Genomic DNA, 16715 nt, shown 5'->3' on the forward strand with positions numbered 1-16715 from the left:
TTGTTGTTTTGTTGATGGTTTATTTTGCTGTGCAGAATGGGCACAGCCATCTTGTGATGACATGGAGGTGGCCATCTTGTGACCAGATGCTGGCAGCCATCTCTTGACCACATGGTGGTGGAATCTGTGTAAAGGCATGACAGTCAATTTGCATATCACCTCTTTATTACTTAGGATGTCATGCATACATTGAACCTTGTTAATTTATTTTTACTTTTAATATTTTTCAATTCTGCTTTTGATTGATGGTGCAAAAATGTCCAAATGTTTCACAAAGAAGTGGGGGAAGTGGATACTTATGGAGGTGTGAGTGTTGCACACAGAAAGACTACACTTGAAGAGCACTCCACTTGACTAGACTTACAGTCAGAGACTTAGGTCTCTGAGTTTGCAAAACTGCCATGTAGGCCTTTCATGTGTAACCTCCATGCCCTTCCTGCTTCCTACTTGCTGGTAACATGTCACTGCCACAGCTGTACCACATTATGTCAGAAACAAAAAACTGGTAGTTATCTGAGGGGCCAGGTCAGATTCAATGGTGTTATGGAAAAATTTTCTCAATAGGTTCAAAAATTTTCTAAATACCAGCTCTTTGTAGCTGCTATTTGGAAAGAAGGATCTTTCCTAAAATTTCAATTTTATCTTTCACAAGGACAGCTGCTACCATTCAGCTCAAACTAACAAAGAACTGCAACTGATTATCTTCCCCATCACAGTCTCCATTACAAAGGGCAGGTACCCAGACTTCCTGAATCATGATTTTATTCCCAGAAAATTTTTTAGAACATGAATATAGGATAAGCTTAAGTAGTAAGTATAGAATTGAATTGAAATTCTGAGAAGTCAGGCAAGCTGTAGAGTTTATCATTGTATTTCACATTCTTCTTATTCAAATATTCTTACTAGGATAATTTGAGAAAGGGGTAAAAACATAGGAACACATGAGCATTGACTTCCCCAAGTTTCCTAACTGGTGCCTTCCCGTTGTTACTGTTCTTAAGTTTTGTTAATGTAAAAACATTCAAATCTGTACAGAATTTTTGTGAGTTTATTTGAGTCAAACTGTGGACAATTGCCAGGAAGCAGAACCTCAAGGGATCGAAATAATGCTCCAGAGAATGGTGGTCTCCCATCTATTTTTATATATTGCAATCAAAGGAAGGGACATAGGTGGGTTACATGAAATCCATTGGTGATAGACTAGAGAGGCAGGAGAAAGCAAAGCGGGGTGGGAGGGGGAACCTCTAGGATTGGATAAAGAGAAAAATGATAGACACATACTTAGGTGAGTGCAGGATAGTTAACAGTCAACAATTAACATAACAATTACAATGAAGGAATTTGTGGTATCTGCTCTGGTGCCCAGGCATATTAGATTGTACCCCAAGCAGTCCGAAAAAGGGGACATTATAAGTTATCCAGACATTTCAAGGATATGTTATCATAGATACAAAAAGACAGATAGGTTCAGTTAAGGTGAAGATTGACCTTGACAATGAATACAACAACCTAGGATGTAACTACCCAACCATAACTGCTTTTACTTAAAGTTTAATATCAGACCATCTTTAGTGGTTACTTTAGGTCTCTGAGTTTGCAAAACTGCCATGTAGGCCTTTCATGAACTTGTCAAGTTAGCATGTGGCCACTTTTGTCCACAGTTTCAATTCTACTTTCTTGGTTTCATTTCCATTCCTATGAACTTAATTTTTATTTCTCACTCCACTCCTGTAGGGGAACTCCCCTGTGGAGAGCTGGTCACTGGCTTGCTGAGTGAATCTTGACTAGACTTACAGCTGATCTCCTCCACTGAGTTAAGACTCTTTCTGTACAGTTCCAGAAAGTAAGTGGGAGCAGTTTCTGGGACAGGAGGATTTGGGGGAGCAGACTGAATGTGTTTGGTGTCTTTTTATTTTTTTAAGACCAAGCTCCTCTTTCATTTTTTTTAAATTAAAGCTTTTCTGTTCAGATTATTACAGTTGTTCCTCATTTCCCCCCCCATAGCTCCCCTCCATCTGGTTCCCACCCTACCCTCTGCACTTACCCCACCCCACCACTGTCCTCATCCATAGGTGTACAATTTTTGTCCAGTCTCTTCCTGCACAACCCACAACTCTTTCCCTCTCCCTGAGAATAGTCAGTCCATTCCGTTTCTATGCCCCTGATTCTATTATAATCAACAGTTCATTCTGTTCATCAGATTATTTATTCACTTGATTTTTAGATTCACTTGTTGATAGATGAGTATTTGTTGTTCATAATTTGTATCTTTAACTTTTTCTTCTTCTTCCTCTTCTTAAAGGATACCTTTCAGCATTTCATATAACACTGGTTTGGTGGTGATGAACTCCTTGAGCTTTTTCTTATCTGTGAAGCTCTTTATCTGACCTTCAATTCTGAATGATAGCTTTGCTGGGTAAAGTAATCTTGGTTGTAGGTTCTTGGTATTCACCACTTTGAATATTTCTTGCCACTCCCTTCTGGCCTGCAAAGTTTCTGTTGAGAAATCAGCTGACAGTCGTATGGGTACTCCCTTGTAGGTAACTGACTGTTTTTCTCTTGCTGCTTTTAGGATTCTCTCTTTGTCTTTTGCCCTTGGCATTTTAATTATGATGTGTCTTGGTGTGGTCCTCTTTGGATTCCTTTTGTTTGGGGTTCTCTGTGCTTCCTGGAGTTGTAAGTCTATTTCTTTCACCAGGTAGGGGAAGTTTTCTGTCATTATTTCTTCAAATAGGTTTTCAATATCTTGTTCTCTCTCTTCTTCTGGCACCCCCATAATTCAGATGTTGGTGTGCTTGAAGTTGTCCCAGAGGCTCCTTACACTATCTTCATATTTTTGGATTCTTTTTTCTTTTTGTTTTTCCGGTTGGGTGTTTTTTACTTCTTCGTATTTCAAATCTTTGACTTGATTCTTGTGATCCTCTAGTCTGCTGTTGGGAACTCTGTATAATATTCTTTATTTCAGTCAGTGTATGCTTAATTTCTAGTTGGTCTTTTTTCATATCCTCGAGGGTCCCACTAGATTTCTTGAGGGTCTCACTAAGTTTATCAACGGTTTCTAGAAAATTCTTGAAAAACCTTATAAACGTGGCCTTGAACTCTATATCCAGTCGTTTGCTTTCCTCCATTTCTGTCATTTGTGACCTGTTTCTTTGTCTCTGCATTTTTTATGCTTCCCTGTGTTGATAGAGTGGCTTTGTGTGCTAGGTGTCCTATAGGGCCCAGTGGCTCAGCCTCTCCAATTACCTGAGGTGGACATTCTTGGTGCACCCCTTCGTGGGCTTTGTGCAAAGTCTTGCTGTAGTTAAGCCTTGATTGTTTTAGGTATCACTGGGAGGAATTGATCTCCAGGTCAATTAGCTGTGAGAATCAGCTGTGTCTGCAGTGGGAGAACTTCTGTGCTGGAGACACCCTTCTGGGGCAAGACTTGCATCAGTTGGGCTTTGGTGCTCACTGAGTCTGCCCCCTGAGTGTGTCCCCTATGGATCTGAGGAGTTGTAATCTGGATGGTCCCACTCTGACCACTGGGTACACTGGCTCTTGTATCTCTAAAGTGGTACTAATTTAGCATCTTCCTGAAGCTACCCAGCAGGAGCTATGAAGAGATCTGCAGATTCCTCTTCTTTGTTTGGGGTTTGGAGGTGCCTAGATGAGGCCCAGCTGTGAAGCAATGCAAGCTGCTGTGGGACCTTAGGCCTTCTTTTGGAAGTTCTGGGTCTCTCTGACCCAGCTGCAGATTGTTAGGTGATTTTCAGATTGCAAAGGGCCAGGCATTTCATATGCAAAAGCCTCTGCACATGGCTTGGGTGGGGCGGGGTCTCAGGGAATCAACAGGGCAGAGCAAACAGCTATGGCTGATCCTCAGTCCTACCCTAAGAGGCCCCGCATCTCTGTGTCTCGGTAATCGCTGCAAGCACCTCTGAGAGAAAGCCGCCCTTGAGTTCCGCCAGATGCCAGACAGTCCAGTTTCTCCCTGTATGAATCTGGGTCCCCAGTGAGTCACCCAGAACTGGAGTTCAGAGCAGTCAGGAGCTTGTGTCTCCCTCCCAATTGAAAAAGACAACCATGTCCTCAGTTGCCAGCCCTTCCATGTGCGCCTCCATACCTCTGCACTTTAATTCTGCACCTCCTCTGAGTCTCAGTGTGCTTTTCTCTTTCCTTCTAGTTGTAGAATTTCCACTCAGCCAGCCTTACTATGGTTCTGGATGATGTCCGTTTTGTCTTAAGGGTTATGTCTGTTTTGTCTTATAGTTGTATTTTTGAAGTGGTTGTTGGAGGCAGCAATTTCCAGTGTTAACCTATGCTGCCATGTTGGTTTCTCTCATGTATGGTGTCTTAAATTGTGGTTTTGAAGCTGCTCTGATTGTGTGTGTCTCTGCTTAGGTTGCAGAGAAGAGAAACACTGTGTCAGGGGGAAGAGTGATCTTCAGAGAAAGGGGGTTTAAAATAGCAGAGTCTTTTTTATTTCTGGGAGGGGCCATTATTTCTCCAGGCTGTTACCTCATCTTCTCCCTATTCTGTAGTCTTGACTTTCCACCTTTCCAAGGTGAGCCAGAACACTCCTTTCCCAGACAGCAAATCCCTCCCTCCTGTTCTCCAGGAAGCCTGTGAGATGGAGCCCTGTTCTCCCTCTTCATAAAGCCCAAGCTTCTGGTGAGGCCAGCAGGAGTGAGAGCCCTTATCAGGAGGCATGTGGGAGGGGTGGGCTCTTAGGGGCTCTGCAGGGATCAGAACCTCTAGAAGCTGGTCTCTTACTCTTTTGTTAAATTAGCATTATTTATTTATTTATTTTTACAAAACTTTATTTATTTTTATAAAACTTTATTCTTAAATGTACACTAAGCTCACAGGTAACACTTCTTCATTCTAGCTATAGGTGGCAACATGTGTTATTGCAAGAATTCCTATGTTAAAACAGGAATGGAATTTAGGATCACCATTGCCCCAGGTACAAGGAACCGATCATTTCTGGCCAGATTCCTTCATTTCAAAAGGAGTTAGTAATTTTTCAAAAAGAACACCATCTTCGTCTCACCTTTGAGCAATTTGTACCTTGATCTCTGAGTTACTTAGATTTTGATGTGTGCTTTCCTTTCTTCCCTCATCTCTGAGATCATGTATCAGTGTGTTTTTTTTTTACCGGAACAAGATTCATATCTGATGTATACTAACTGAATTCTCAGGGGCATCCAGTCTTCCTGAATTATGACTTTATACCCATTAAGTTTTTTAGGACATGAATATAGGATAAGCTTAACTAGTAGGTATAGAATTGAATTGAAATTCTGAGTAGTCAGGCAAGCTGTAGAATGTGTCATTGGATTTCACATTCTTCTTATTCAAATATTCTTGCTAGAATAATCTACAATAGGGATAAATAAAATTATAAGAATATGCTGAAGCATTGACTTCCCTTAGTGTCCTAACTGGTGACTTCCCATTGTTATTGTTGTTAAGTTTCTGTTTTGCTTCCTTAGTTTCTTTTCCACATCTATGAACTTAATTTTCATTTCTCTCCACTCCTGTGGGGGAACTCCACTGGGAGATCTGGTCACTGGCTTGCTGAGTGAATCTTGACTAGACTTACAGCTGATCTCCTCCACTGAGTTAAGGCTACACCTGTACGTTTCCTGAAAGTAAGTGAGGCAGTTTCTGGGCACAAAGGACAGGAGGCTTTGGAGAAGCAGAATGAATGTGTTTGTTGTCTTAATTTATGGTTCTGAAGCTGCTCTGCTTGTGGGTGTCTCTGCTGAGGTGGCAGAAAAGAGAAACACTGAGTCAAGGGGAAGAGTGATCTTCAGAGAAAGGGGGTTTAAAATAGCAGATTCTTATTTATTTCTTGAAGGAACCATTATTTCTCCAGGCTGTTACCCCATCTTCTCCCTATTCTGTAGTCTTGACTTTCCACCTTTCCAAGGTGAGCCAGAACACTCCTTTCCCAGACAGCAAATCCCTCCCTCCTGTTCTCCAGGAAGCCTGTGAGATGGAGCCCTGTTCTCCCTCTTCATAAAGCCCAAGCTTCTGGTGAGGCCAGCAGGAGTGAGAGCCCTTATCAGGAGGCATGTGGGAGGGGTGGGCTCTTAGGGGCTCTGCAGGGATCAGAACCTCTAGAAGCTGGTCTCTTACTCTTTTGTTAAATTAGCATTATTTATTTATTTATTTTTACAAAACTTTATTTATTTTTATAAAACTTTATTCTTAAATGTACACTAAGCTCACAGGTAACACTTCTTCATTCTAGCTATAGGTGGCAACATGTGTTATTGCAAGAATTCCTATGTTAAAACAGGAATGGAATTTAGGATCACCATTGCCCCAGGTACAAGGAACCGATCATTTCTGGCCAGATTCCTTCATTTCAAAAGGAGTTAGTAATTTTTCAAAAAGAACACCATCTTCGCCTCACTTTTGAGCAATTTGTACCTTGATCTCTGCATTACTTAGATTTTGATGTGTGCTCTCCTTTCTTCCCTCATCTCTGAGATCATGTATCGGTGTTTTTTACCGGAACAAGATTCACATCTGATGTATACTAACTGAATTCTCAGGGGCTATTACAGGTCCCTCAAAACAGGAGAAAGTTCATTTTATAAACATTGAAAATTTTCATTAAAATCACAAAGCCGAATGGATTCATCTGTCATATAAAACTGTATTGGCTTCTATTTTACACATCCAAATAACTTCCTAGGTTTCTGGATGCCAAGAGCAGGTTCACCTTCTCATTGGTACTTACTGATCTATGGTACAGGAAAGGTTTTGAAGATGGTAACAAAACCCCTCATACGACTTTCAAACTTTGGCTGGCATGTTGGCATTTCTTTTGTGTAGTGGGATCATCCTGATCTCAGCTTTCATCTTCACATGACATTCTTCATGTATGTATGTCTATCTCTGTACAAATTTCCCCTTATCATAAGGACACATTCATGTTGAATTAAGGCCCACCTTATTGATTGTATTCTAAAGTTATAACCTGCATAGACACTGTTTCTGCCGAAAGCTAATTCCAGCATGTCATAAATGCAAGAAGTTTCATCAGAAGATTTATGGGCTTCTATATTCAGCAGGGCTGAAGATATATATTACTGCCTGCTGGAACAGCTGAAAGCATTTCCCCAAACCTGAAAATCTACATGTTATTACCTCCTGCTGGCCAAACAGCTGAACAGCTGTAGGCATTTCTCCAGACCTGAAGATACATATGATTGCCTGCTTCCAGACAGCTCAGGGCAGTTCCCCCAATCTGACAATGCCTACTGTATACCAAACCTTGCCTTTTGATATGTATATCTGCTTTGCTTTAAGGCAATTTGTGTTAATAAAGAGCCCTGGGTCCAGAGATTCAGAGAGAACTTGGTTACTATAGCTAAGTCTCCTCTGGCTCCCCCATGTATTCCAAGTTTATATTTCTAGTCTTTTTATTAATTTACACACAGCCCCTTTTCCAGATTTCTGAACCCTTCTAGATGCTGAGAAACCACCAGCAGTTTCCAAATAAAGTGACTCTCAAACATTCTGAGGGTTAGATTTCAATATCTACCAGAAAGACACAATTCAACTCATAATGGCACTTAATGTGTTTGGAACAGGATAAATTTTATCTCTCCAGTGTATAACTAGCCTTAATATTGAGTCTTTTCTCTCCTAATAACAGATGCCTCATTGGAATTTGTTTCACAGGTCTCTGTCATGTGTGTCATCCAGAGTATATAAACACATCTCCACCTGCCTAAACACACATAGCTTTAGGTGACTGCTGACACATTGCCTTATGTTCAGGCCAAGGTAAAGACCCACTATCTACAGACACGAAACTCCCAGGACTACCCAGATGGTCTTTCTCTCTGTGTTTATGCACCCCAATAGCAATGGGTATCAATCTAGTTCCACAGTAGAGATGTTTTTATCCTCTGTAAAATCAATAAAAAAAATATATATTTTTAAAAAGTACAAATTGGTAGTCAGAAAATAGTCACAGGAAAATAATATTGAGTGTCAACTCTGATAATTAAAATAAATTATTAAATAAAAAATTTAAAAAATTAAAAAGAGCACTTCTTCCTTCAGATGTGTAAATAAAATAAATGGCTTGTGTGACTCAGTGTTTAGAATTCACTTATGAACCAGGAGATCATGGTTTGATTACTGGTTCATGAGCATGCTTGGGTTGAGGGTTCAATCCCCAGTAGGGGCTGTGCAGGAGGCAGCCAATCAATGATTCTCTCCATCATTGATGTTTCTATCCCTCTCTTCCTCTCTCTGAAATCAATAAAGATATATGAAATAAAAAGAAAAGAAAAATAGAACATTTTCACTAACTTTCACATTTCTTAGCACATAAGCAGTAATCTAGAATCATGTTGATTAATTTTCTGTGATTTCAATAGTGAATGTTAGGAAAGAATATTAATCTACTTCAAATATTAGTACCTTGGTTGTGCTTTGAAATAGAAAAACTTCATTATGGAACTACATTTTTTTTTTAATATGTGTTTATTTATTTCAGAGAGGAAGAGAGAGGGAGAGAGAGAGAGAAACATCAATGATGAGAGAGTATCATTGTTCGGTTGCCTCCTTCATGCTCCCTACTGGGAATGAAGCCCACAACCCAGGCATGTGCCCTTGCCTGGAATCAAACCTGGGACCCTTCAGTCCGAAGGCCAAGACTATCCATTGAGGCAAACTGGCTAGGGCAGGAACCACATTCTTTTTAATCTCATCTTCTTGCATAATAAATATTCTGTTTTTAAATATATTTGATCTCGATGTTAGGTCGGAGAGAGCCCAGGATCGGATACATGCAGACATGTGATGAGATAATGGACTCCCCCTAGCATTTCTAACAGATCAGCATGCCAGACACAGATACAGGCTTCTCCCTGAATCCACAACGACCCCTACACAGATACTGACTCCTTCCTGAATACCTGGCTGAGCCCCTGCAGCTGAAACTTCCTCAACTGAATACCTCAGCTCATGTCCCAGCCCCTCACCCAACCACAGTATAAAATAAGCGCCCCCCTCACTGTTGGCCTGAATCCACTGCCCTGTCCTTGGGGTACGTGGGTCTCCCGGGGACACAGAATAAACCTTTTCCTTTCCTTTCTTTTCTGATTCACTGGACTCTCTATTTCTTGCGCCGCCTCCTGAGCCACCTAACCTAACACTCATGATCTTTAGTTTTCTAGTATACAAACTAGCAGGTTGTAATTTACTTTTTCTAAACATTCTCTTTGAATTTGCTATTTAATAGTCCACTATCAATCTCATTGTCTTTTTCTATTGGAGTAAAACCAATATAAGATCTAATGCCTTAAATTTTTAGGGCCCTGCCGTTCAACAGGTTTAAAATTTCAGTTATGCAAGAGGAATATAGAGGTTTACTGGATAACATCATGCCTATAGGTAACTGTACTGCATTGTGCTATTAGTAATTATTTCTCTTTTTTTTTTTGCCTTTCTTTTTTTTTATTGCTTAAAGTAATACAAAGGGTATTACATATGTGTCCATTTTTTTCCCACCCGCCCTAGACAGTCCCCTAGCCTCCCCTATCCCCCAGTGTCTTATGTCCATTGGTTATGCTTATATGCATGCATACAAGTCCTTTGGTTGATCTCTTAACCCCCTACCTCCTGTCCCCCAACCCTCCCCGGCCTTCCCACTGCAGTTTGACAATCTGTTTGAGGCAGCTCTGCCTCTGTATCTATTATTGTTCAAAAGTTTATAATGGTCTCTATTGTCCATGAATGAGTGAGATCATGTGGTATTTTTCCTTCATTGACTGGCTTATTTCACTTAGCATAATGCTCTCCAGTTCCATCCATGCCGTTGCAAATGGTAAGAGTTCCTTCCTTTTTAGAGCAGCATAGTATTCCATCGTGTAGATGTACCACAGTTTTCTAATCCATTCATCTACTGATGGGCACTTAAGCTGTTTCCAGATCTTAGCTATCCAAAGCCCACTCTTTAAACCACTCTACCTGAGGGCAGGAGGGCACCTTCAGTGGCTTTATAGCCTCTTCAATGTCTTGTCCATGGTTCTCAATAAGCACTGGTCAGCGTTATGTTTGAGGCTCAATGGCAGAATGGGGTGCGGAATGGGAGAGTTGAGCTTTAATTCAAATTAAAAAAAATATATAGATATAAAAATACCTATATATATACTAGAGGCCCAATGCACAAAATTCGTGCAAAGGGCTTGGCCCTCATAGCCCTGGCTTCGTCTGGAAGCTGGTCCAGAAGGTTGTTCGGCTGTCAGGTCTAATTAGCATATTATGCTTTTATTATATATATATTTGGTGCCCACTTGATCCCACTGTGACCTGCCATTTCTCTATACCTTTGAACCTCAGATAAACTAGGTTGGAGTCACCAGCTTTGTGTTTTGGTTAACATCTCTTCTGATTCCAAGCTTTTTCTTCCTGCCTTCGCACGGGTTCTGTTTCTGAGGTGACTTGAATTTACTCCTTGCAAGTTTCTTTATTTTTCTTTATTGTTAATATTATTTTCCTTTTTTTAAAAAAAAATTGTTGACCTGCAAGTGTCCATAGACATGTGATCTCACAAGATCATGTTTTCCAGTGCTTTTCCTGACGGTTTGGGGGCCGCATTGGCAGTTGACAGTGTTTTGCGAGTATCCTGCTGGCAGTGGGCCCTCAAACTCACTGTCTCCTCCCACGGCTCCCTAGCCTCGGGCACCCACAAGTGCACACACACTTCCTGTGTCTTCTAAAGGCAAAGTTTGAGTCCCGATGGGATATCCTCTTCTAGCAGCTTCCCCAGGAAGCAGTGTCCATTCTCCTTCTCTGTTTTTCTTTCTTGGGAAATCTGGTGAACAAAATCCTCTCCATTTCTACACTCATAGGTACTCAACAATTTTATAGACGTTGTCATTTAATCCTTAACAATGACTCTATGAATTAGATAATTTGTTGTCATTTTATGAAGAAAAAAAAAAAAAAGCCTGGGGAGCACTGTGATTTGTCCAAGTCCAGTTGTCACTGAAGGAGCAGCGTAGGAAGTCTACTTAGAGAGGAGGAAGGGATTCTCAGTGGAGTGCTGTTGACATTTTGGGTGGGACGATTAGCTGCAGGGAATGGTCCTGGGTATTGCTGGGTGTCTGGCATTCCTGGTCCTCATGAAATGCTGTGCGTATGTGCTCTGGTCATTGTTGCAAACAATGAAATACCCTATGCGTACCCGAAGGTCACCATTGGGGAGGGGCGTCCATGGAGATGAGCAGATAATATCAGTGAACTAATGAATCCTCTTTTTTTTAATGAATCAATTAGTTTGAAGGCTGGTGTGAATATACTAGCAGCCCCTACTAATGCTAAGATGGCATTATGAAGCAAATTGGTCAGGGGAGAAGAGAAGACAGTAGGAAAACAGCAATCCTCCCCCCCCCCCCTCGCATGGAACACATAAATCCCATGGAAGGCCCAAATTACCAGGTCATCCTGGAATTAGGCTGAGGAGAAACCAAGACAACATGGAAAACAAGGCTAGAAAGTGGTGCTTTGGAAAGCAGCAGAAGGGGTAGAAGCAGAGTTTAGTGGTAGAGCAGGGGGAAGGGGGTCTGGAGATAGTCTTTGCTGGGCCACCAGTAACCGTGTAATCTTAGCACGCTCTCCTCACCTGCAGAAGGAAAGGATTGGATCGGGGATGGCTGTTTTCTTAGCCACATTTCTCAGCTCGAGCACCTCAGAGGCAGTGTGTGTGTGTGTGTGTGTGTGTGTGTGTGTGTGTGTGTGTGTGTGTGTGTGTGAAATGCTGGTCATTTTGTTTACAAGAGTTCTTAGTACTTTGGTTGTTGTGTACAGCTGAGCTTGCTAATGATTTCTATGTTTCTCAGCTGCTTCATCCTGAATCATCTTTATCCCTCGGGAGGAAGAAAAGTCCAAGTCCATGATTTGATTCTGTACATAAACCATCACCCTCAGGGCCAGACTCAGGGACCGCGCCGGCCTATTGGTTCCTGCGGGCTATTTCTTTATTTTTAAAAGTAAGTGTTGCCCTAACCAGTTTGGATCAATGGATAGAGCATTGGCCTGCAGATTGAAAGGCCCCAGGTTCAAGTCCGGTCAAAGGCATGAACCTTGGTTTTGGGTACATCCCCAGTAGGAGGTGTGTAGTAGGCAGCTGATCCATGTTTCTCTCTCATCGATGTTTCTAACTCTCTATCCCTCTCCCTTCCTCTCTGTAAAAAATCAATAAAATATATTTCAAAAAAAAGTAAGTGTTATCTTTTTCTTTTCTAGCTACTTACTCCTTTATTTTAAGTAAGGGAATAGCTTTTTTAATCTAAGTGAATATACTAGATAAAAGTTGATTTGACCTTCTTTTCTCTTCCCATAGTAATTACCTTTCATTAGGAAGCCTTTCCTCTGTTTGCCCAGCTATAGCTCCATGTTTCAGGTGTTGGTTCACATTATGACTTCCAGTGACAGAGAAGGGTCAGGGGTTCTGGATGGGCTCCTCAGCAGTTAGGTGTGTAGGTCAATGTTTCCCTTTCCTGGCCAGCCTCGCTCTTTCCAGGGAGCTGAAGGGCTTCATGTCCTCAGGAGTGAGTAAAGCCTCTGCTCCCCTCCAGTGAGACAGCAGGGCAGATGCTACGGGAAGGAGTGTTCCTGCAGCACGTGTCTGGCATTTTCATTTCCCACTCTTCCCAACCTGCTTATCAGCCAAGAGACATAGAAACACTGGGTTACTTGGCCAGGGTCTGCTCTGGTCCCTGTCTCACAAGACATTCTTCAGTTCTCCATTTCTGGAAGGCCTGTGGTGGGAGAAGGATTCCTAGATAGTTTTGGAATAGATAACTATCTATTAGATAGATACTTTCTCTCTCCAATCTCCATCTCAGAGAATGTGGTGCATCTTCAGTGAATGGGTCATTTCCTTTACCTAATAAATTTATTTTCTCTCCCATATGCCTTATTTCCTTCATCTTCCTCAGGTTTTAGTTCAACTCTTAGGTATTTAAGTCTGAGTTGCTGGACAACCCTTTATATATCCCAATAATTTGATTTCACAACAACATGCACATCTCTATAGTAGTGTTCTTCACATCAGCTTGTATATATATATATGACTTAATTTACTGTTACTTTCCAGGTGGATGTCAGGGTCCCAGTGGTTTAAACTCTCTGTTTAGACTCATTTCTGTATTTGTGGGTATTAGTTTAGTTGTTAGCATGTAATTCATAGTGATGAAAAATTAGTTGAATGATCTTGCCTAATATTTTGAGATTTCTTTTGCAAGACTGATATTTACTTCATCTGTGTTTCTATTTTTTCAGATATGTGACTTGTGTGATCCTATGAACATCTTTATGCTATCTCCCTCCCCATCATCAATATACATACACACCATTAGGCTCCTGTCAATATCCTTGGCATATTTCCGGCAAACATGAAATTTTACTATTTATCCAACAAGACTCTCCAGAACCTTCTAAGTTACCTATTTTGTCTTTAATTAACCCTGTAAGGTAGGAAGGGGGACCCTGAATACATTAGAATCATTGAAACTCTGTGTATTGAAAATAAATGGTCTCTGTAAGTCACTCACTAACTTTATGTACACATCTGATAAAAGGTTTGCTCATGCCATTTACACAAACACATTGTCACATGTTATCTATACTAATAAAAGGGTAATATGCTAATTAGAACGGATAGACCAGACATCTTCAGGATGTCCTTCCAGACATCCTTCCAAACAAAGCTACGGTGGTGGGGGCCAAGGCAGCGTGGTTAGGGGTGATCAGAATGCCAGGGGAGAGCTGTTGGAGGCGATCAGGCCAGCAGGGGAGAGCACTTAGGGGTGATCAGGCCAGCAGGGGCGAGCACTTAGGGGCAATCAGGCAGGCAGTGGAGCAGTTATGGGCATCAGGCAGGCAGGCAGAGTGCTTAGGGGCAATTAGGCAGGCAGGCAGATGAGCGGATAAGAGCCAGTGGTCCTGGATTGCAAGAGGGATGTCTGACTGCCGGTTTAGGCCCCATATCCAGAGCAGGTCTTTCTGATAAAGAAACATGGAAGGAGATTGTTAACTGAAGGAAGAAATTGAGTCCTACTGATACCAGGGTAGCAATGTCTGATGAAAGAACAGGTATAAAAGCCCAGACCCAAAAGTGGTTTGGAGATGTGTTTAGTATATGAAAGATTAGGTTGGAGAGATGCTGGGTCACGCAAACATCTTTTCTTTATAAAAAAGGCCTTGGGTCATCCTTTGGTTTAGTAAATGACAATAACAACCATTGCACAGATGAAAATGTTAAATAAAAGTATTTAAAATTCTTCTGAGCCTGGCTGGAATCACTCAGTGGTTAGAGTGCTGGCCTGTGATTGGAAGGGTCAAGGACACTTACCAGGGTTGCAAGTTTGATCTCCACCCAGATTTGGGTACCTGTGGCAGACAACAAATTTATCTGTCTCAATCACATTCATCTCTCTCTCTCTCTCTCTCTCTCTCTCTCTCTGTGTGTGTGTTTCTTTCTCTTCCCCTCTCTCCCTTCCACTCTGTCTAAAAATCAATGGCAAAAAAATCCTCAAGTGAGGATTAACAAAAAAATAAACATAAATAATATTATTACAAATAGTATTTTTTTCTAGATCAGCATGCTCCTTGCCTTGTCTCTCTACCTTTTATTTTTTGTCCTTTTACATCTATTCTTGCTTCATCCTTAATTTCTATATAATTAGCAACATTTATTCTTACCATTCTTACTCTGCTCCCCTTTCATCTTTCCAATCAGGCAGTGGTCATTGAGCAACAGAAGCCTCAGATCAGGAGAGAAAGGAGCAGGGGAGCAGCTGCGATGGCTTCAGGAATCCTGGTGAACATGAAGGAGGAGGTAACATGCCCCATCTGCCTGGAGCTCCTAACAGAACCCATGAGCCTGGACTGTGGGCACTCATTTTGCCAAGCCTGCATCACTGCAAACAACAGAGAGTCCATGATCTGCCAAAGAGAGAGCAGCTGCCCAGTGTGCAGGAGCACTTACCAGCCTGAGAACGTGCGGCCCAATCGACATGTGGCCAACATTGTGGAGGCCCTTAGGGAGGTCAAGTTGAGCCCACAGGAGGAGCAAAAGAGAGATCTCTGTGTGCGCCATGGAGAGAAACTCCTGCTCTTCTGCCAGGAAGATGGGAAGATCATTTGCTGGCTTTGTGAGCGGTCTCGAGAGCACCGTGGTCACCACACCTTCCTCATGGAGGAGATTGCCCAGAAGTACAAGGTAAGAGACCAGGATGGAGGAAAGACAGGGCAGAAAATAGCACTTGATGAGAAATCTCAACTTTTGTATTTGATTGTAATTTTCTTGCCACCACAGTTCTGGGGCCTGTGATCACTTTTCTTCCTATGTTCACCTTCCAAGGCCTGAAGGACATTTCTATACATTCCACACAATTACAAATGATGAGCAGACTCTAAAGGAGAGTAGGTGTTTTCAGACTTTGTGCTAATAGGTAGAGGTTTGGTGCACAAGCAAAGCTGTCATCATCTCTTTAGACATGAGGGGTAACTGGGCAGCTCGGTGGATGGAGACCTAAGTTCTTTCCTTAATAACGGATCAAGTGTTTCCTTCTAGGGCAGTGGTTCTCAACCTTCCTAATGCCACGACCCTTTAAAACAGTTCCTCATGTTGTGGTGACCCCTAACCATAAAAGTATTTTTGTTGCTACTTCTTAACTATAATTTTGTTACTGTTGTGAATTTTAATGTAAATATCTGATATGCAGGATGTATTTCCATTGATAAAAATTGAACATAATTAAAGCATAATGATTAATCACAAAAACATTATGTAATTAAATATGTGTTTTCCGATGGTCTTATGTGACCCCTGTGAAAGGGTCGTTCGACCCCCAAAGGGGTCTCAACCCACAGGTTGAGAACTGCTGTTCTAGGGCAAAGAGAACCAGTCTTCTCTTGACATAGTAATGGTGACTTCTATCATCTGAGTCTTAAAGAACACATAACCACTTCATGTTCCCTTCAAATCACAGATTCTAATGGTCATTTTGCAGATTTTTTAGAGATGAACCTGATTTCTTCCCATTAATCCTCTCTTCAGATGAGGAGAGAGCCATAGCTTAACCCTGAAGTGATTCCTCTCCCATAGGAAAAGCTCCAGGCAGCTCTGGACAGGCTGAGGGCAGAGCAGCAGAAAGCTGAAAAATTGGATGATGACCTTGAAGAAGAGAGAACTTCCAAGAAGGTAGGAGGAGACTCTTTCTGGTAATTATCCAAGAATCTGGCCATGACTGTGGGTTTTAGTCACAAGGAGCCCCCTTCCTTCCTGTTTTCTGACAGCTGATATGTCCGGAGTCATTGATCAGCCATTCTTTATCCTTTCCCTGGTAGAAATAGGGCTGGAAATAAGCATGTCACAAAAATAATGCTGATATTTGGAGGTTAGTTATTCCCATAGATAGACTCTCTGGTGAGGATGGTAGTGAATTTTACATTCATTTATCTTTTTTTTTTTTTTGAGCCTTAAACTCTTCCAGGGAAGATAGTTACCAATGGTTCATGGCTCTGTCGCAGGTGCTCAACTTAGCCTGGGGGTGGGGTGGGGTGAGGAGTAATGCATTAAGGCATGACTGTCCGGGGCAGCTCTGTAAGAGCTGAGCCACACCCAGTTGTCCCATTTGGTTCAGGGTTGGCCTCAATAATGTAGACATGAGAGCATTATTTAGGAATGT

The 16715-nt window shown here is 41.7% G+C and overlaps 2 protein-coding genes across 12 annotated transcripts in view; both read left to right on the forward strand.

Annotated features, from left to right (window-relative positions):
* Positions 1 to 16715, forward strand: part of LOC132240892 (tripartite motif-containing protein 5-like) — a 138969-nt gene that overhangs the window by 50636 nt on the left and 71618 nt on the right. The window contains exon 1 of one of the 11 annotated variants that reach the window (XM_059708712.1): positions 5617 to 5636. The exons of the other annotated variants lie outside the window; for them this stretch is intronic. The gene's annotated coding sequence lies outside the window, so the exon portion shown is untranslated. Of the gene's footprint in view, positions 1 to 5616; positions 5637 to 16715 lie in introns of those variants that run through there. 11 annotated transcript variants of the gene reach the window in all.
* The window catches only part of LOC132240895 (tripartite motif-containing protein 5-like), a 138174-nt gene that overhangs the window by 49039 nt on the left and 72420 nt on the right, over positions 1 to 16715 (forward strand). Inside the window, 2 exon segments of the mRNA XM_059708730.1 lie at positions 14762 to 15244; positions 16133 to 16228. Coding sequence (XP_059564713.1) covers positions 14762 to 15244; positions 16133 to 16228 — 579 coding nt within the window.

Source organism: Myotis daubentonii, chromosome 9, assembly GCF_963259705.1.
Source record: "Myotis daubentonii chromosome 9, mMyoDau2.1, whole genome shotgun sequence".
NCBI lineage: Eukaryota > Metazoa > Chordata > Mammalia > Chiroptera > Vespertilionidae > Myotis > Myotis daubentonii.